The sequence below is a fragment of the Orussus abietinus genome, unplaced genomic scaffold (assembly GCF_000612105.2).
Source record: "Orussus abietinus isolate OABI.00-Male unplaced genomic scaffold, Oabi_2.0 scaffold8, whole genome shotgun sequence".
In the NCBI taxonomy this organism is placed as follows: Eukaryota; Metazoa; Arthropoda; class Insecta; order Hymenoptera; family Orussidae; genus Orussus; species Orussus abietinus.
Window position 1 is genome coordinate 1,913,802 of NW_019395997.1, and position 21,216 is coordinate 1,935,017.

Sequence of the window (21,216 nt, forward strand, 5' to 3'; positions counted from 1 at the left end):
CGCCGCGGCGATCTCCTCGGCGCGCGAGCGTTTACCAAACCGCTCACTAAAGCATACGCGCCCCCTTTTATTTGATATTTCTTTTCTCTCTGCTCGCACATCCAATAACTCATTTCTGGGAGGCACCCTAACCTCACTTTTTATATTCCCCTCGTGCAAAGCCCTAGTCTTGAGCCACTACTAATCGTTAATAAGTATCACCATAGATCTCGTAATTCCCTATTTAAAAGATAATCATTTACGAAATTAATTCCCTTTCTCTGAATATTGAAAGAAATGCTCTCTTCGGGGTCGGTGTCGCGTAGGTGGGATTTTCTGTGAGTTTCCTCTACACTTTTTTTTTCTTTTTTTTTTATGTGGTGAATTTAGAAATAATGAGGTAGAGCATATTATCAGGTTTTGGACGAGGGGTATGGGTGGTTATCTTTCGTTGTTGTGGAATTTTGGCGAAACTTAGATTACCCTTTACGCTCTAGGTCCCTTCCTCCCCGAATTCGGATTTCAGGATCAGGATTCGGGAACGCGCAGCAGGTCCCGTTCGATCGGCCTTTCATTTCCGCGAGGTTGACCGGCGCGCCCGGGGGACGTCCCCGGGACTCCCAGGGATTTCGCGTCCCGGCTCTCCACCTTAACTCGACTCCAAACTCGCCTTCTCGGCTCCTGCTCGCTCCTTACCTGTAACTATGTACACGCGTACATGGACCCATATATCGGAGCCAATAATCCGGCGAGACGCCGCCGGAGCGTGAAATTATGGACATCGATAACCCCTCTCGAGACTCGGTCCCACCTAAGTGGCGCAAAACGACGGGAAGCGCCGTAGAAATCGGGATCGGCACCGGAAGTGCGAGTACTTTCCCACGAGTCGGCCGAGCCCGACCTGGGACACTATCGAGATGATATCGGATGAGATGATCGCGAGATGATATCATACAACGTGATATAATCATTAAAAATGAATTACACGCGAGGAACCACCCCCCCAATTTTTCCCTCTAATCTCTGATAATGCAGCTCCTAGTGCTTCGATCCCTAAGGACAGTCTGCCCCGTAAGGGCGATTTCCGGTCCCAGAAGGGTAACCGAGTCCGAAAGCGACCCTCCCCCGAGGGTCCGCTCACCCCTCGGGTTTTTTCGAGCCCCCTTCCCCCAGGGGAAGCGGGTGACCCAAATTCCAATTTCGCCCCCGCGCGTTCTCCAGAACTTCCCACGAGGAGGAGGGTAGAGTCCTCCAGGGGTTGCAGCCCCACGTTCCGTATACCTCACCAAGAACTCGGCACCACCCGGGGTGGATTTAATTCCCGGATCTAAAAGCTTAAAAATCGCCCTTCATCGTCCTCCGCGACGAGGGACACCCTTTCGTCCCTTTCCTCCCCGCGTTTCCGGAGTCCCGAGGAGGCCGAGCAGGGGAGCGGCCATCTTGCGCCTCCACCCCCGACCCCCCAGCAAGTTGGAACGAGGACGCCGAGGGATGTAATAATCTGCGTCCGCATTGTCCGTCTTGCCGGCGCGGCGAGTCCTTTGACATCTCGCGGAGTTTAATTAAACTCGAAGGTAATAGGCGGCAAGATGGGTCGACCGCCCCCCGCCCCCGCCCCGGCGACAACCTCGGACCACCCCGCACCCCCGACCCCTGGTGCCGGACCCGGCATTATTTCGCGCACGTCGGGGTTGCTCGGACCTTCCTCGGGGTCTTGGGGAAGGGGAGGGAAATTCATTTCGTTATTGCTCCCCCTTTCCCTTCCCACCCCCCTTCCGCCGAGCATGCGTCCGTTTAAGAACGACCGAAATCAACTGGGGAAAAATTGGCGTAATAAAGGACCCCATAAGTTGGGGGGGGGGGGAGGGCGAAATTACGAGGGAGGAAAATTTCCGGGAGCGTCTCGTCGCAATTAGAGTCGATAACTGCGCCAAAGAGGGTCGTCCTCCCCCGACCCCCCATGGGGGTTCAAAGGAGGGTGCAAGAAAGAAGACCCCCCCACGCCCCCTCCGCCTCGCGAATTAATATTCATTAAGGGGCGGCCTCTCGGTGGAAATATGAAACACGACGCGGTGGTTGTTGTTAGCGCTAATTAAAATGCCTACCCCAGCCCACTCTCTTCTCCCGGGGGCCAGGGCGACCTCCTCTCCGGGAGCCTCGGGGGAGGGGAGCAGTGGCTCCTTCAAACGAGCCCCGATCGGGAGGGGCTGCTCGTCTCCGCGCCGTGGGAATAAATTATTACTCCGTCTAAAACCTACTAGGGACCTCGGGGGGTGGGGTAGGGTGCAGNGGGGGGGCGGCGAACTCGGATGGCCAGGATAGTGGAGGACGCCCCCCTTCGTACCCGCCACCGGAAGAAAATGGAAAGAAAGGAAGATGAATGGAATGGCGCTCGGGGGCCAGACCCTTCCTAGGGGGACGGGAAAGGGGTGGGTGGTGGGTTGGGGGCGGCGAAAGAGGGGAGCGATAAGGGGGGCCCCCCGGATAAGGGGAGAGACACCCGGGGTCACCGTGTCAGGGCGCGAGACCTCAGGCAAGGCCGTCCATTCTCAGGGGTTGCCTCCCCCTCCCCCCTGCCCCCTCCCCAAACTCCCGATCATCCCCGAGCCGTCCAATTTCGCGTCCCCCTCTTACTCTAGGTGGACGATTTGGATCTCTCGTCTCTGACTTTCAGGCCGGGGGAGTGATCCCTTCCCTTATTGCCTCCCTTTAGAGGGCCTCCCTCTTCTAATTCCTTCCGCCGGTCGTTCCTCTCTCGGGTTTTGACTCCTTTCCTCGAGGCTTGCGGGGTTACGGATGGGAGCGAAAGAAAGACTCCACGCGGGGCACTCGCCCCCCGCCCCTCGAGCACCTGTCGGGCCAGGCTCGCGATCGATGCGCGCGACCCCTACACCTCCCCCGTCGTTTAATTGACTAAATCAGCAGAAATGCTCTCCGGCCTAGAGGAGAGGCATCAATTGGTACAGCGAGATGCACCGTTTATGTGCCATTATGCAAGCGGGCCCGTTCATCTCCTCGGCGAGCCCTTGGCGGTTACCCCTGGGAATCCTCCCCCACGGGCTCCGGTTTCGACTATACCCTGTCACGAGGGAGAAGCGCACCCCTTTCTTTTCTCCGAGGTGACGCGAAACGGCGGACATCTTTCCATATCACCCAAAATGCGATGACCCCAGAGGGGGGCGGGGGCAATAGGGCGACACGAGCACGCAGGCCAGACATAACCTCCCTCCCCGTATTCCATCCCGGGAATTCTCGGCCCCCCAAAAAGGGCGAAGGAACGCCCGGAAGTCCGTCGTTGGGGGGGGGGTCGGGGGGGAGGCAGGGTGAGGTTCACGGCGAGCCATTTAACGGTCCTCGGGGAAATTGAGTCATCACGCGGTTCCCCCCCGGAATCTCGGATATTTTCCTCCCGATGGCCCTCCCCTGTGGGGGGTGGGTGGCCGGGGGGAGGAAGGGGGGCTGCCGGGCCCTGCGGACGGGAGATTGAAGCGCCGCTCGCGGCGCGCCGCCGAACGACCCTCGCTTGATGAACAGCCCAAATTGCCGGGGGCGGTTACGAGGGAACTTACGGGGGAGAGAGTCCCTTCCGGGAACTCTTCCTGGGGGATCTCTTGCCCTTTCGTCGAGGAATCGTTTGCCCACCCCCCAGACGAGGGTAAGAGTCGACGTACTTGGCGCGGAACTCTGCCGCGTCGCTCGTTAACGTCCACGTGTCCTCGACTTCCGCCTTTCCTTGTATCCTTATTCTTAATGATAACTCGTTGACTGACTAATGAAAATAACCTCGGTAGAGGTTCGCGCCAAATGTTCGCGATTAATTTTTAACGTAACTCATTGCGACCCCCTCCTTTTCTTCCTCCAAGGGGTGCCCGCGATCGCCCTCGAATTTCGGCTCGATGGAGAAACGAGGACGTCCCAGGAAACGGCCGGCAACACGTGGGAATCGGCTCGTGCTCCTCGCCTTTGCTCCCACGGTTTGAGCATCCATTAGCGCGACTTAAGTAGAAATTAACCCCGGGATCCCTCGAGCCTCCGTCACGAGTGCTCGGCCGGTACGTGCCCACTTTGCGGGGATACTGCGCGCAATACGTCCCCCCCCCCCCTCTCCATTGCGTTTCATCGACCCGGCCGAATTTCCAGTGTTCCGGGCAAGACGACCGAAATGCACGAATAAAATTTAAAAAAAAGGGGGGGGACCCAAAAGGCGTGCATATATTCCCCGCGATGCCGCGCTTCTTACTCCGAGGAAAATAATCAGTTGACTGGAACATATGCATATATATATATATAAAATATTAATCAATCTGACATTTGATCCTGGAATTTTTTTTCTCTCTTTGGGTCAACCAATTCCTTTCCTCGGAGTATAGATGTGCATATAATATATACAATATGTAGAATAATCATGTGTATACCCATACCTATTCATGTACACGTGTACGTGTATATAAATAGGGGTTGGAAAATCAAATCGCCCTTTCCCGGCGCCGAGTCCGGCGAGATCGACCAGCGTCGGGAAATCGATGGCCGGGTTCTCGCGCCCCCTCGAAATTGGACTTTAATGAATTTCCGCCGATCCCGGGGGCGGGGGAGGAAGACCCCTCCCAGAGTATCGCGAAGAGACGGCCGAACTCGGCAAGTGTTAGGCGGTGCCCCGGGAAAAGCGCTCTCAAAGGGAAAAACAGGCGCCTCCCCTGGAGAATATTAAATTTCCCAGCGAGGGGGAGGGCAAGGTGTTCCGTTTAATTGTACGACTTGTTTCCGTTGGAAACGACATTACGCCCCGCCTGGAAGGCCGGGGGTTTTAATGCCGCCCTATAAAGGATCGCGTCCCCTTCCCCCCTCTCGACGTTATTGTCCTCTTGCACCCCGGCGACGATGCACTTCGACTCCTCGGCGAGTTTCCGCCGGGATATCTTCCCTTCGTATGTTTTCTTGGACATTGAATGAGCACTTTTCCGGAAGAGAAATGATCCTCCGGCGGGATCTTCCCTTCTTACGTTTCCTTGGAAATTGGACCAGCTCTTTTCCCCGTGGGAGATGAACGTCAAAATTCAACATAGGGTTTTCTGAATTTGAAAAGGGAAGGGATGATTTTTTTTTTCCCCCCTTTTTTTCTTTCGAAAAGAAAGAGGGATAAAATTGCATCGAAGAGACGTCGGGTATTAAATGGCGGGATATTTAAAAAGAGAAGGGTCGATTTTTACCTCCTTCCGGATCCGAGAGACGTTTCGCAGACCCCGAGGAAGGCGTCGAGGGGCCGCGCCATCCCCGAGCCGAGATCGTGGTTTATTTAACCGCTCAAAGCGGCCGCGTCTGGTTCTACTCCTTTCCGCGCGGGCATTCCGCAGCCTCCCGTTTACCCTCCTCCTCCGGCTTCGAAAAATCCTGCGCGGCGGCGAGGAACCCGCGGAATCCGTCGATCCTGCGGGGAGCAATTAATACCCTCGTTAACTCGGATTTACGGCGATGAAATTCGTACATACATATCATGTACATATGAATACGTACATAAATTAATATATATTATATATATATACGCACACATATCCAATAACTTCCTCGCAGAGATGATTACATCCACCGAATCAGCGGTGATTCCGCATGACTAACGCGTTTCATTTCCCGTTTCAGGCCGCAACGAGCTGATCGCCCGCTACATCAAGCTAAGGACCGGGAAGACGAGAACGCGGAAGCAGGTGTCCTCACACATCCAGGTCCTGGCGAGAAGAAAGCTCCGGGAAATCCAGGCGAAGCTCAAAGTGGTACGTGCGCCGGATTTTCCGTAGGAAACGCCCGGGAGAAACGCCACCCGATGACAATCCATCCTTGCAACACGCGAACACCAATGATCCTCCAGGTCCTAAAACAATCGTCTTGGTCAGAAAGCAATATCGAAAACCTTAAACCAAAGAAAAAAAAAAAAGGAACTTCCCCGACACACGACATTCATAAACAATACAATTAAAAACTGCCGTTTAGTGAAATTACAAAAATTGCACATTTAATTTTTTTTTTTCTTCCTCGGGGTGGCTTAACTGCCACAGATATATCGAATGTGTACCCCCTCGGAAAATCCACGAAGTGGAACGTTACGAGGATGATAATTAGAGGTTGGAAGAAAAAGAAAGAAATTCCGACGTTACTTATTGGCCAAGTCAATAAACACGCGTTTCCGTCGATACCCTCGCCGGAAGCGGGGCGATCGGTGCGTCGCGCTAAATCACGCCTAAAAATGAACCCGGGGCCGTTTAATCAACAGCCGAATTATTAAAGCAATTCGCGAACAATTGCGCGCGCGGGGTTAATAAATCAAAGCCGGCCGCTGGCCGCGCCGTCCGTCTCTCTCGCGCCAGAGGGGTCGCCCGCGGGAGCGAGAGAGAGGCCGCTAGTCCGGCGGTGGGACGCCCCTCGCGGGAAAGCGCCGCCTCGGTGTGTATTTTACCGTTAAACCGCCGCTCGACTGCAGCGGCGAATGCCGCGGACATTATTCACCGTGCACGGTGTCACGTAATTTTCTGGTTTCCGTCCCCACCCTCCCCCGCGAGGCAGATCATCGATCTGTCCAGCAACGCATAAATTCGACCTCCGAATTCTCTCAATTGCTTCACAACATGGCGGCCATCTTGTTCTCTACAAGAGACTTCCTCTAAAGTCGCGGCCTGATAAAAATCCACGAAAATTGACATACACTTCTACACCATTAACCGTGAAAAACGTAAAATCTGAAAGAATCATACATTACGGTGCACTTTGTTACTCGACATCGGTGCAACGTCACGTTATAATTCTCATTAACTTGGACGCCGAATGTGACATCCCATGGACAACGTAATATCAACGGCGATTTATCGTGGCATCGAAACGATGATTGAGTAAATCTACACGGGCATTTTAATCAGCGCGCGCCTTAAATGAAATCCCCAGGAGTTCCCGATTATTTTTCAGACCCACCATTACCGTTATCCCATTTTCCTCGACTATTTACACGTCATTTATCCCAGGCCTCTGATCGGTTTCCGGGAATCGGCGATGTGCACCCGTACACACGCATAGGTTATGTAGAGATGTATCGATGGCCTCTACGAGTCCCGTTACCCGCCTCTCCCGATCGGAGATCGCGACAGAGAGGGAGGGGAGGGACAGAGAGAGAAAGTCCTCGCAGGCCGGGATTTTAATCCGCGCTAATTGACCGCCGGTTTATAAGCGGGGGGGAGGGAAAAAAGAGAGGAGATCGAAAAAGTTGGAGGGCCATCCGGACTGTGAATGAACACGTCGAGGTACGCCCCCGCGAGGCCGACATTCCGCTGGAGCGTTTCCCCTGGAGCCGGCGAAGGGGGCACGCGATTGGCCGGCCGGCCGGCCGCGGGGCCAATCAGCGCGAGCGGCGGGAGGGGGCCGAAGTAGCTCTCTCTCTCTCAATTATTCGGATTGATTTTGCACGGCTCCCCCAATCCGCCGTGCACGCCCCCTTTCCTTTTCCTTTTCGCAAGTTCCACTTTGAAAAGTAATCGGGGCTCGAGACTTGCCCTTCCGAAAAATCCCGGCTCTGAATTTCATTTCAAGGCTCCCTGGATCGTCCATATATTTCTTATCTCTTGATCCTGATTTCAATTTCAGGATCTCCTATAAACCCGATTATTATTTACCTACATTTAATCGACTTAAAAGAGAGAAAATAAATAATCACCCCGTACCCTGTATAGTAGCCGCTCGGACGCGCCGGACAAAGGGCGGAGGGTCGAGGGGGACGTTTCGAAATTTCCACCCCCGCACGTGGGGGATTATTTTACAAACGTTCGCGCCATTTAAACCCGGCCCGGGATATTGGCCTTTGGCACCACGGCGGCGCTGCGGTGGCCCTCTGTAATTCTTCTCTTTTTTTTTTTATTCATTCGATTTCCGGCCCAAGCGCTCCAATCGAATCGAGCCGCGTAAGCGGTTTCCGCCACCCCTTCCGCGCGACTCTTCCTCTTTTTTTCTTTCCCCCCCTTTCCCTCTCTCTCTCAGTTTTTCGTTTTTCCCGTCGCCAGCGAGCGGGTCGATATGGCCAATCCTATTTGCAAAAACGGCGGGTCCCGCAAATCCTCCGGGTTTTACTTCTATCCCCCATTTTTGTTTTCCCCTGGTTCTTTCTTTCTCCCTTTGTCCGTCCCTTTTCCCTTTTTTATCCCCGCTCCCTAGTTACCCGCGTTTGACGCGAACGACAAAAGGGCACGTCGAGGTCCGAGCGGCGAAAAAGGGGGAAAAGGGGGGAGCAAAAGAAAAAACGGGGAAAAAAAAAAGAAGGAAAAAGCAAGGCGTACATCCGAGCAATTGCTCGCCCCGGCTCTCTCTCTCTCTCTCTCCCAATAAAATTAACGCGGCGGATCCGCGATAAACGCCGGGAATTCGGGGCTTTTCTATTTTTCCTTGTTTTCTCCCCCCCTTCCGCCGCCTTTTTTTCCATTTCACCGCGATCCGGGCGCGCATGCGCGGTCAACTAGTCGGCCGTTTCCACATTTCCTCCCATTTTCCTCCACTTTTCCAGCAGCCCCTCCTCACTTATTTTATCTCACTCTCAAGGCAAATGAAAATTGAGCGCATCCGGCCGAGGGCGTGCGTTTTTTCTTTTTCTTTTCCGTTTCGCCCGCGCGTCCCGTTTAACCGTCCCTGCGGAATTCCGGGAGCGGAATTCCGCGGTGCTAGCCGAGGTCCACGCCGGAATATCCCGTAACTCGCGGGCCTTCCGCGCCGGTTTCGCCGCCCACTTCAGGCCGAGGCGAGTTGCTTTACGAGCGAGCGATTATCGACGCGAGGTTCGCGGGTGGCCGGGATGCGTTTTCATACACTCGGGGCATCGTCTCGACCGAGAAGAAGGCCTCCCCTCTGAGATACAAAACTTTCCATGCACAGATGCGGAAAACGACGGCCCCGTAATTTTTTTTTTATACCATAGAAGGAACCCTCCAAAGATCCACCGACCCCCATGTTAAGTTAGTTAAATTAAATGAAGGAGGAGACCTCTTTGACGGCAGTTTCGCGTGGCCTTAATTCCCCAGGCTTCGAGTTATGGAATCACCTCCGGAGGGGCGCTTGGGGAGAGATAAAGTGCGCAAAAAAAAAGTAAAATAAAATAAAATAAAATAAAATAGGGATACACCTCGTCGCGAAATTCCATAGCTCGAGGTCGAGGACCAGGTCGAGGTGGCGAGGGCGGCGCACTTGGTAATCGGTTTGGTGAATTTGCTAGGATCATGCCGCCAAGGAGAAGGCGCTGCAGACTATGTCGAGCATGTCGAGTGCCCAGATAGTGTCTGCCGGAAGTGCGATACACAACAAGATGCCCCCTGCTCTCGTGGGGCCCCTAGCCCTTCACGCTTCCAACCCCGTCTCCTATCCCGGAGCGGTAAGTCCCAAAGTCGAGGACGACCCTGAGTTGCCGAGTCGTGGACGAGGAATGGGGCCGAGGTCAAAGGGGAACTGGGATTTCGAAGGCGAGGTGACACCTGAGACCTGACGATGTCCACTTTAAACAATTATATAAAATAAATATAGGATTGAAAAGGAACAACAGGACTCGCGTGTTTCGTCGATCTGGGGGATTTAGCTCTACAGTAATTTCCGAAGCGCCGCCAACGATCGATTTCGGCTTCCACCCTGGTACCAGTCCCTAACCGCTTCGCGCCGCCCCCTGACGTCCTCCACCAGGTGGAGGATTATTGACAATTGTTCCTCTTTTTTTTATTCCCATTTTTTTTTTTTTGTAACGTCGAGGAGGAAATTCTTCATTGTTTTCGCTTTTCCTCCTCGATCGGTGGAATTAGACTTGGAGTTTTCCACGAGCCGGCAACGGGGAGGCGCGGCTTTTTCTTGTCAAGGGTCATGCTGCAGTTACACGATTAACAAATGCGCTTTGTTGCGTAAACCACTAACACCAGACTCGGAGAGTCGATTCACTAGTGACCCCGCTACTGCTAAGCCCCTGGGGGCCCTTGTTGTGTATTGTTGGATTTGTCCGTCACTTTGTACACCAGTGAGAGTACTCGTCGATGTGGCTTACACCTTCCACCCTGCCTCTCCTGTCCCTTTCGTTTTGACGTTCTCCACCCTTACCTCCCCGACCTGCGGTACGTCCCGAAGGTCTAAATCATCTTCAACGCGAAGATAAAAAAAAGTCGCCTTGTAACAATCGCTCCATTTGTTCCCCTCTTACAAGATTCCATAATTGCGACATTACGTTGCAAGTTCATACGTTGATTATTATTTTCAAACGTTTCACCGGGCGACAAAAAAATGCCGATTAATTCCCACCTGCTCGACAGGACCTTCGTCCACCCTCCAAAACGCTTCCTGGTCCCCCAGCCCGTGTTCGTTGATTTTTTTCCAACCGTGGATCGCCCCTGCGAGCCGCCAGGTACGAGACTCAAGGTGCGCGTCCGATTTCCGCACCTCTTGCATTTTTTTTCCTTTTTTTTCCGCCGCCATTAACTGCAAGAGGATCGTTTCGGTTAAGCCAGGCTACTTAGCATACCAATCATACATTCGGTACGTAATACCTGATCAAAGAATCAGGTCTCGAGGCCTGAAAAAAGCGCGGATTCTATCTAGACCCTGTAATAAAGTTAACGAACCAGCCACGCATCCGCTGCGGATTGGCCGCTAGACTCGGGCCCCGGGATTACAGGGGTAGGATTTCACGGATAGATTCGCCAATTGAAGAGCACCGCCGAGTACGCCTTGAAAGTAACCACCGAGTGGTTCATTATCGTCCCCCCTGGTCTGAACCGTATCGATCCCGGCCTCCAATTACGAGGGAAACCGGCGATAAAGATGCAGATTTCCGGGGATTTATCGGAAATCGTTTTCGCCGATTTCCTTCTTTGACAACCCTTTGACTTCGTATCATGTACAGCAACGCAATTCGATAACGGATAACGATCGGCCATAACATTCTGACTTTTCGGTGGTCCCCATGGATTTTCCGGTGCTATGTACAGCTGATTTAGGGCATTAAGATCCATGATTTCTTGAGCGAGACACCTGTGTTGATCACTTTGACGTCGTACCTGGCGGCCCGAGAGGCCTCACTAGTGGCTAAAAAAATTCATACAGAGAGGGAAGCTGGATCAGAATCTCAACGAAATGACGAACCTTTCTCCCCGCAGCAATTCTGGCAGCCGGGCCTGCAGCCGGGAACCTCGCAGGATGTCAAGCCGTTCCCGCAACCGGCTTACACCGGGAAACCGGCCACCGCGGTGTCCAGCGGAGACATGGTCCAGGCGCAGCCTCCGCCACCCTGGGAGGGAAGAGCCATCGCGACGCACAAACTCAGGCTCGTCGAGTTCTCGGCCTATATGGATCAACAGAGAGACCAGGACATCGTGAGTATCGAGAGTTTGTAATCTCGTGGAGGGTGATAAGAAAATTATTCCATCAAAATAAGTGCATCGTTTGCTTATAACAATATTTACCTCGAGCAGTGAAAGTTAATAGTACCGATCGCGTTTCATAATCTAGGTGATTTTTTTTTTTTTCATCAGTCGATGGAATAGGGTAGAACTTTCAATATTAAATGGGCACGGTTTCGATCCGCCCCCCGACAAAACTGACCCGCTCAATCAAGGTGGAGGCACCTCCAGAGGTGCATAATGCGCCCCTAAGGGACGATCGAGCCCGCCTCTTCGATTAGGAAAACGATAAGCCTCTATTCCGGTCTCGCGAATGAAGCCCCGTTAAGGTAAATCTACACAGCGACGTTCACCTGGCAAATTGGCCAGTGCTCACCTGAGAACGCGCAATATCCCCTGATGGGATATAATGCGACCTCACGGGAGGAAACTCGTCTTTCAGGGTGAATTTCATGGCCCAACCGGAAGACTACCCCCTAAAAAATCACTCGAGGCAATATCCTTCTCCAAAAACATAATTGAATAAAAAGTGAGGCTGCGCATTAAAGAAAAGGGAAGTAAGATAAAAAATGTCCAATGATTTATGCTTTTATACATCGGCGTTATCGAACACCTCCCACCGTGTCACGTGGTACAACAATGCTCCTGATAGTCTCCACCTGATTTTTGAGTTGTTCCATCATTAAAACGCTTGATTCCTCGAGCGAACGATAAAAGTGAGGAATACTCGGCCTGATTATCTCGTATTATCTGTTGCAGTACCACAAACACCTGTTCGTCCACATAGGTGGGTCCGCGACGTACGCAGACCCTCTCCTGGAGGCTGTGGACGTGAGGCAGATCTACGACAAGTTTCCGGAGAAAAAGGGCGGCCTGAAGGAGCTTTACGACAAGGGCCCTCAGGCCGCCTTCTTCCTGGTCAAGTTCTGGGCGGATCTCAACACTAACATCCAGGACGAGGCCAGGGCCTTCTACGGCGTGACCAGCCAGTAAGACGTGGTCCAGACTTCATTCCTAATCACCGGCTACTAGATCCCTAATTCACCCTCGCCTCTTTCCCCAGGTACGAGAGCAACGAGAACATGACGATAACGTGTTCGACGAAGGTGTGCTCGTTCGGCAAGCAGGTGGTGGAGAAGGTGGAAACGGAGTACGCCAGGTTCGAGAACGGCAGGTTCGTCTACCGCATCAGCCGCTCGCCGATGTGCGAGTACATGATCAACTTCATTCACAAGCTGAAGCACCTGCCCGAGAAGTACATGATGAACAGCGTCCTAGAGAACTTCACCATCCTCCAGGTGCGTCGCCTGGCCTTAACCATCATCGCCTTAATGGCGCTCAAAGTCAGCCTTGGTCTTGGTCTTGGTCTTTTAGGGACCACTCAGGGTCTTCCTCATCTCAGGACAGGAAGATCAAGGTCTTTTGCGCTTCTCGCAAGACCAAGGTTGCACGATTAAGGCCGATTTCGTTGATTTTTCTATTTTCTTTTCGGAGTTTCCAGAGAAGTGGCGCTCTTGTCGCCCACCTGAGGTCGTTTCTCTCTTCCTGCTTGCAGGTTGTCACGAACAGGGACACGCAGGAGACGTTACTGTGTACGGCATACGTGTTCGAGGTGTCGACGTCCGAACACGGAGCCCAGCACCACATATACAGACTCGTCAAGGACTAGCCTGTCTAAGTCTCCTGCTCGCCGTGCAGCCATCCACCCCCATCAGTGCCTACCACCACACGACTCATCCATATTCTACGCGTATATACACACATACATACATACATCGTGCATGAGACAGAGACATACAGGAGCATAGGAGCGTGCGCGGGTCCTCGCGCTGGCAGGATACATGCGCAGGTGCATGCGCAGGTGGAGTTGCGCGCGAGGACGCGCAACGCCGCGCACGCGGAGACCGGGCGAGCGCAAAGTCGGGCTCGATTAGCTTTTAATTCACTTTTAATCCACTTTTAATCCACCGACGCGGTTTTTAATTGATCCGTCCTCTCGCGTCCGCGTTAAGGTGGCATAAAAGTGGCACCCGAGAAGTCAGTTCGTTAAACTATCCTCCGAGCTGGGCATATCGGATCTCTTAAGGCCTCACTAAGTGAACATAGAGAGTATAAGGAAGGTCCTTACGCCCATGAAATTACAATTTTTTATGAATATCTGTAGACAAATTTTTTTTTTCTTCAAATTTGAGGCCTCACGGGTGTCAGGACATTTCTTACAGCCTCCATATTTGAGTAGGAAAATTTTATACGATTCGACACACCTAATTCAGAGGAAAGTTTCATGAACGAGTCCTCTTTCCCGCCACTTTCGTATCGCCTTAAAGGGTTTTCGAAATCGGGACTGCTGTCCCGCGCGTCTTCCTGCCTGGAAGAGTTAGTGGAATTCATGTTTCGCTGTTTCTTTTTCTTTTTTCTTTTTTTCTAATTTTATACACGCGTTCGAATGATCCTAATTCGACGAGCACGTCCAGTGGCGATCTGGGAACTCGCCGGGATTTTAGGTATATTTTATATTCGATACGTTTCGCGGCAATAAATTCGTGGCAATCGTTGACACAGTCCGCGGGGGGTCTCCGGCCTGTCGGGCGCTTCGCTTTGAGACGGCACTTTTCCCCTGGCAAAGGAGCATGGATCGGCTGTTTCCCTGCGTCGTTACCCCGACTTTGTCGAGATTTTGTGACGCCCAGGGTCGGGATAAGGGAATTCTCCCTCGGGATAAAGCGGCTCTCCTCCGTTTCCGCGATCCGCGTGCGCGTTGACATGGACACACCTCGGTACCAGTCGAGCCGAGCTCGATTAGGATCCGAAACTTGGACCGAAAAGATCCCCCTAATATGAAAAAGAGCCTAACAAGATGTTCAAAGAACTCCAAAAAGATTCTACGGAAAAAAAAGAAAAAGAAGAATATATACAAAATGAGAAACCGCAAACCTCGGCTCGGCGCGGTACCGGACATTATTAACTTAGTATTATAGTTTTATTATTAAACTAGCCGGTAGGTCATACGAGACAGCTACACCCACACCCACGACACACAGATATACATATATTACGGATAAGAGTATATGTTAAATATTAATGCAATGATTACGATTTACATTGTTATAAATGATCGTGTATAAAGCTATCTAAGTGATCTTAAGTTTTAACCGCGACGAGGGCTATAAGCGAGAGGGAGGGAGGGGCCGCGTGCCGTAAATTAGCAGGTGACGATCCCCCTGGTTTGTCATTATTTTTCTATTATCAAGGGCAAGGAAGGGTTGGGGGAAAGGGAGGAAAAGTAAATAAGAAGAGGCAAAGCCGAGCGCTTCGTCGCGGGGTCGGCGTCGCCATCTTGGATATTCTCCCCTCCCCTGTAAAGGGCCTTTTTACCGCCGTTATCTTTTTATTAATCAACTTCGACCTCTCCCAGGACGCGATCCATTTAATCGCGGATCGATCGGTCGACCGCGGCCCATTTTGCGACACTTTTACACGTTACGACGCCCTCCTTCCTATATATTTCTTCTTCTTTTTTTCCTGTTCTCAAGGCGACGTAGGGAGTAGCAAAGGGACGCGTTTGTACTTCTTGTAACCACCCTTTACTTTGTACTCCGTTTGTAAGACTTCCACCTCTTTTTCTCACTTTCTCCCATTTCTTTTCTTTTTTTCTTCTTTTTTTCCCCTATAGTTCTTACGCGAATGACTTCCCTACTTAGCCGTATGCTGCGTTTGCTTTTTATATCCTTATCCGGCGTTCTCTAAACTCCTGGACGACGTCGGCTTCCTCCGGCCTTTTCTTTCTCCATTTTCTTTTATATCTATATCTATACATATATGTATACATACAAGTACGCTAAGGAGAACTCGGAAGAGATTTTTTACGAGAGCTTCGGCGCCGCGTCTCGAGGTTCCCCGATTTCACCCACGATTTTCCTTAGATATTATTTTTTTCACCTCGAGCCGATCGCCACGTAGAAAATTCCGATAACGTCGTTTTTCCCTTCGTTTCGAGATAAAGGATGCCCCAAAAAGTGGGGCGCTATTTTTGCGACTGGCTTAAGAAATGAAAGAAATACTCGAGAGAAATTATTCGCGGACCTTCCCCAACACGTGGCGGCGGCTCTTCCTCGCGAGAATCCAAGTGTCGTGGTTTGCGATCTTCATTTCTTTCTTTCTTTCTTTTTTTTTTTCTCATCATGGAAAGAAAAATATATATACAAATATAAATATATATACAATACATATACACACGCGAACGCGGCGGCGCAACACAGCGAAGGAGAAGTATCTTTTCGAAGTGCTCCTTGTTTCCTCTATACGCGTTATTTTCGTTTGTTTTTTTTTCCCCTCACTTTTTCTTCATCATTTGTTTTTATTTCTCTCTCGTTCTCTTTTTTTTTTTACTCCGTTTCGCTGAACTTGCCTATCCGAGAGCAGTAGAACGTGACTAACACGACCGAAGGAACTACACACCTACGTCTAAGGCTACGTTAATATTATTAATTTTACCGATAATCGTTACTTTTAATTAACGTTTACGAAACAAGTGGCAATGTATTTTGATCTCTCTCTTTTAGTCAGAAATATGTCCTCAGCTTTTCACGCGTTTTATTTGTCTATCTCTTTAGATTTTCTATCTTCTACGTTCTCGTGCCTGTCTCCTCTCTCTTAAACGATTCGTTAATTCAGGCCGAGAGGGACGAATTCAGCTCAGAGAGAGAGAGAGAGAGAGTGAGAGAGGGAAGGAGAAGTCGATCGAGTGCGAGCGAGACATTGGTGCGATCGACGGACGAATTTCCATTCGCAAATTGGCAGCTTCTGTACTTCCTAGTTATTGATTGTTATCGGACAAGTCCGCATTTAGGGTCTACTTTATATGTACGATTATCCTTTTTCTTTGTTTTAAGGCGATGCGAAAGTGGCGTTGGAGGTCTCCTTTATTTAATTTACCATTCTCCAAACTGGATGCACCGAATAGTTTCCAACTTTACAACGTGAATATGGCGACTAGAAGGAAGGTCCTGGCGCGCGTGAAATTTCAATTCTTTAAAAATTTGTTTATGAATGTTACTACAATTTTTTGTATAAAAAATGAAATTTCGTGAGTGTCGGGACCTACCTTAGGGCCTCCATGTTCGCGTTGTAGAGTTTGAAACGATTCGGTACATTTAATTCGGAGTAAAGTATCATAAAGAGAGATCCTTCGGATACCACTTTGACACCCCCTTAACGTCCAAACGTCGCACGGCGTAATGCAAGAGCATTAGCCCTAGGAGACACGTCGGGGAGGGTCTGCAAGAACAATTGGGAATTATTGTCCATCGATCAGCGATCGATTTCCGATCGACCTGTCCATGCCAATAATTCCCCGCGACCTGGCCCAATTCTTAGGGAAACTTTCAAGCCCTCCATCGCACCCTCCGCTAGGAGCTTGCGAGCCTGAAAATAGTTAAACATTTAAAAACGACAAAAAAAAAGAAGACGAAGAACAATCCACCTAGCATGATTGCGATAAGGAGAGAATTCGCGATAAGGTCTAATTGTATCTCCAATTAATATCGATAAGCGAAGAGAGCAGAAACGTCAGCGACTCTTAAGACCGATTGCACCAGCCAAATTTCTAAACAATAATTAGTGCAATTCCTGTCGTACCGACAAACAGATTAAGCTCGAAGATTCAAATCCATTAAGTAATCCTTGATTATGAATTTTAATACGAAAGTCGGTGCAATCGGTCCTAAGTACCGAAAAAGAGAGGATATGTAACAGCGAATCGCCGGGCTCGATATCAAACCGTATTTTTTCGTCCTAGAAGAGCTTTTAGTTGAAGTGCAAGAAGTGCAATGAACAATTGTATCGCAAATGAGTATATTAACATCCTGAGCGAAGGCTTGAATAAATTGGTAAGACCAGCGAGCGGTTCTCGCCTCGTCTGGCGTTTCTGCTCGTCGAAAGGCTCTCCGATAAGCTGCTTTCGAGGATCGCAACGCATAGTTTCCGGACGATAGTGAACGATTCGACATTACGAGGGGAAAAGTAAGCGGAAAGAGCGTTTGATATATCTCGTGGTGAGGTCGCTTAAACGTATACCGGAAGAGTGGAAACCGATAAAAAGGAAAGGAAAGAAAAACATGCCGAATCCCCCTGGAGTGTATCTGGACATTGGAAAAGAAGCACCGACACTAATATTATTAACATTAACGAGTAATGATTTTAAACTAAGCGAATTACATTTATAAGGAAAGATTATGAAAATATATATTTATCTATGTCTTCTGTGAAGATAGAAAAATAGTACTCTCTCGCGCTATATATTGATGACACTGACGAAAACGTTGACACACACAGAGGAAACGATACTCTAAAACGGCAGATGTAGTTTAAGGTCCAAAAAAGGGAAGCAGCTCGCGTTGTCACACACACACGACACACAAATATACACACACGGGTATAAAGCCTCCAGCACACACGAACACACTTCAGATTTGTTAAATATCTTTGTACATATTTACATAAAGACCATCAAAAAATGTTCAAGTTCCAGCGGATATTTTTCATTGTTGCAACACAGGCGCCGCGTGTGTGCGAAAAGAGCGTGTTAGATAAAAACAAAGGGAATGCAATTTCGAGTTTGTCTTTTGATATAGCGTCGAAGGCCCTTTATGGTTTCGCACAGGCCGATCCCTGGGAGACCCTTCGTTGGCCTGTCGAAGCCATTGACTTGTACGTTATAGATGTTTCCTTTTTTCCCCCTGCGTGACGGAACTACAGATCTTGACATTTGCTTGACCGAACAGCGAGAATGGTTTACTTAAGGTAAAATCAAATTTGCATTTGTCCATATCCTGGAACTGCCATATCAAAGAATTTGAGCTTGATCATAAAGAGACGCGTGAGGGAAACGAATGTCAAAGCAAACGAGGAAACGAGACAACCTACCTGTATATTAACATTATCATGAACGAAACGAAACGAGGATCAAAGTAGCTGATTTAAACGAGTAAAGGAAAATAAATGAAAAATGATATATCATTAAATTAGAGGTTTAAAAATATAATAGAACTCAGTATATGTACAGTATTTGAAAAACATGTTTATAATTTGTATGGAAAATAAAAAAAATTCATATAAAACTAGGCCGTGTCTTCAATCCTTAGCGCGTATTGTCAAGAGTGTCACGTGCGTAGAAATTGTTAAGTTACACAGCTGACTTATCCGATAAGTGGCAAATGTCAGAATCGAACGATTAGAATGGATAATCGCTGAGATCGGTTTAATTGATATCAACTGAAAACTTTTAATAACTCGCAAATATATTAACGAGATTGTCGTTCATATAAAAATTGTGTGAAAGCAGAATCGCGGAGTTCTGCGTTAAACCGCATTTGTAGAATATAACCTCAAAATATGAACAGAAGACGTCATCAGTTGTCACCGTGACAACTACGCGGTGACACCAATAAGCCCTTTTCAGTGACAGAAACCTTTAAAGGCAAGAAATAAATATTTGTCTGGAAAGTAGAGTTTTTTAAAGCGAATCAATTTAAATGCTTTCCTAATTTTGGTCTTCCATTTACAGAAAATGTAAGTGATTTACGAGTACGAGAGGTTAGGTTGTACCGCTAAGTAGGTCTTCTACGACCATCACGATGAAGCAGCAGCAAAGTAAGGATTTTCTCATAATCTGGTATTCGTTGAAAATTTTATACAAAGATGTATTTAATTTATATTTAATATGTAATAAATTAAATATTTTTTACCCGACACTATAAGGTAATGCGATTGAATGAATAATTTATTTCATTCTAGGAAACTCCCAGGTACTGAAGTACGTCAGTCTGGTTACGCTTACTCTTCAAAATGCTCTAGTCGGTCTTAGTATGCGATATGCTCGTACTAGATCTGGAGACATGTTCCTTTCATCCACAGGTAATTTATAAAATATTGTGTCAAAGAACAACAACACGATAAAACTATGATTAGAGCACTTATAAATCACTTTTTTTCCAGCTGTTGTGATGGCAGAGATCGTTAAACTCATGACTTGTTTGATACTTGTGTTCATGGAACACGGAACGTGGAATCAATTCTTGCACTCACTCAAAATGACAATTTTGAAGCAACCTTTTGATACTTTGAAAGTATGCGTACCATCCATGGTTTACATTGTACAAAACAATTTGTTATATGTATCTGCATCGAACCTGGATGCAGCGACACATCAGGTATTCCAATTTTTTGTTATTAATAAATTGATAGAAACTTACTATCGATGAATAATAATTCACGAATGTCTTATTTCAGGTCACTTATCAATTAAAAATTCTAACAACAGCATTTTTTGCTGTAGTTATTTTAAGACAAACATTGAGAAACATACAGTGGGGTGCATTGGTGCTATTACTGGGAGGTGTCATATTGGTGCAATTGGCACAAACTGGACCGCATGCTGTACCTTCAGGCATTGAGCAGAATCAGCTGTTTGGTTTCTCCGCAGCACTAAGTGCATGTTTTCTCTCAGGCTTTGCTGGAGTATATTTTGAGAAAATACTCAAAGGATCGGACATTTCACTTTGGATGCGTAACGTTCAACTGAGTTTCCTTTCTTTACCGTTTGGATTGCTAACTTGCTTCCTGAATGACGGAGATATTATCAGGAAGCAAGGTTTCTTCTTTGGTTACGACTTATTTATTTGCTACTTGGTGGTGCTTCAAGCCGGTGGAGGACTCGTAGTTGCGATGGTCGTTAAGCATGCAGACAATATTCTTAAAGGCTTTGCAACTTCTCTTGCTATAGTCATCTCGTGCATTGCTTCAATTTATTTGTTTAACTTTAAGCTGACATTCCAATTTGCTTTTGGTGCACTTCTGGTGATCTGTTCAATCTTTATGTACAGTCATCAACCGAAAATTCACCATCAAGATAAACATACGCTCTTAGAAAAGATTTAAGGAACTATGAACTTAGATATTAACCGTCTTTTTCCTAAATGTGTTAAGTTGATACTGAATTTGTATTAAAATGATTTTTACACTGCGTATTTAAAAAAATACTCTACCGACTTAAGAATGCATTCGTAAGGTGCAAATAATAGGAAAGTTACTTCTATGTAGTTTAATCGTTTTAATGAGACAGTAGCTCTATGGAGAAATAGTTCCTCGCTCATTCACCGCCGAGCAATGATTTTGCAAGCTTTGAAACATCAAGTTACGCAACCTCAGTTAATAAGTTACAGTCCACTGCCTTTTTCTCACACCGTGCTTTTTTTGCTTTAATTAAGGGACAATGAAATTCCTAATGTTATCGGTATTAGTAAGCGAAGTTACAGTTATGATTGAACCTAGGCCATATCGAGACCACCGCTTATGAAGTCGTTCATAAGTGCCAAAGTATTTTCTTAAAAACTAGCTTTATACATATTTTTATATCGCAATATCGCGAAAAAACTTATTGTACATAATTTAGATACATATGTTTAAATATTCCGAGACTTTGACCAGTTCCGAAGTAATGGGCTAAGTACTTAAATATATTACATTTGAATAAATTCAAGTAAATACCTAATATACAGCTGCACGTTGCCCCTTAATTACTCTCTTGATTTCTTATTTAATCTTCCCGCGAGTGAGTTTCCATCTTAAAAAACACGAGTCACTTTTATCCAAAGAAGTACGGTAAAAACGTGACAAAGGAAAACTCCCTTTTAACTTTGGGGAATTTCCTTTGTCTGGTTTAACCATGCTCTCACAAAGCACATGCTCACGTTCAATCGCTGCGTAGGGTCTATCGGTAAGGGCCAATCAGAAGCGTTGCCTCCACCAGGGAACGAATGAAGACCGCAAGGTAAATCTTTATCTTTCC

General features: G+C 48.3%; 2 protein-coding genes across 7 annotated transcripts in view; both read left to right on the forward strand.

The window, feature by feature from the left end:
- The window catches only part of LOC105699490 (protein scalloped), a 65,243-nt gene extending 48,922 nt beyond the window's left edge, over positions 1-16,321 (forward strand). For 4 of the 5 annotated variants that reach the window (XM_012424513.1, XM_012424512.1, XM_012424516.1 and 1 more), the window contains 6 exons: positions 5,614-5,744; positions 9,212-9,367; positions 11,127-11,342; positions 12,129-12,358; positions 12,433-12,667; positions 12,925-16,321. In XM_012424513.1, coding sequence (XP_012279936.1) covers positions 5,614-5,744; positions 9,212-9,367; positions 11,127-11,342; positions 12,129-12,358; positions 12,433-12,667; positions 12,925-13,038 — 1,082 coding nt within the window. In that variant the 3' untranslated portion in view covers positions 13,039-16,321. The remainder of the gene's footprint in view (positions 1-5,613; positions 5,745-9,211; positions 9,368-11,126; positions 11,343-12,128; positions 12,359-12,432; positions 12,668-12,924) is intronic. The other variant, XM_012424517.1, reaches the window with a different exon arrangement.
- A 2,254-nt stretch (positions 16,322-18,575) lies between these two features.
- Positions 18,576-21,183, forward strand: LOC105699313 (UDP-galactose translocator). 2 transcript variants are annotated; one of them, XM_012424185.2, is made up of 5 exons: positions 18,576-18,846; positions 18,934-19,019; positions 19,164-19,283; positions 19,365-19,579; positions 19,659-20,306. In XM_012424185.2, exons 2-5 carry the CDS (start codon positions 19,004-19,006, stop codon positions 20,304-20,306), a joined length of 999 nt encoding a protein of 332 aa, XP_012279608.1. In that variant the 5' UTR covers positions 18,576-18,846; positions 18,934-19,003. The 2 variants fall into 2 exon arrangements, with proteins under 2 accessions (XP_012279608.1, XP_023289890.1); XM_023434122.1 differs by lacking the exon at positions 18,576-18,846 and having other exon boundaries at positions 19,004-19,019; positions 19,659-21,183.
- The last annotated feature ends 33 nt before the right edge of the window (positions 21,184-21,216 follow it).

What these genes read in the sequence shown, in the direction of transcription:
- LOC105699313 (XM_012424185.2), top strand. An exon ending in CATGTTCCTTTCATCCACAG is followed by an intron (nt 19,284 to 19,364) that starts GTAATTTATAAA and finishes CTTTTTTTCCAG; the next exon opens with CTGTTGTGATGGCAGAGATC. An exon ending in TGGATGCAGCGACACATCAG is followed by an intron (nt 19,580 to 19,658) that starts GTATTCCAATTT and finishes GTCTTATTTCAG; the next exon opens with GTCACTTATCAATTAAAAAT.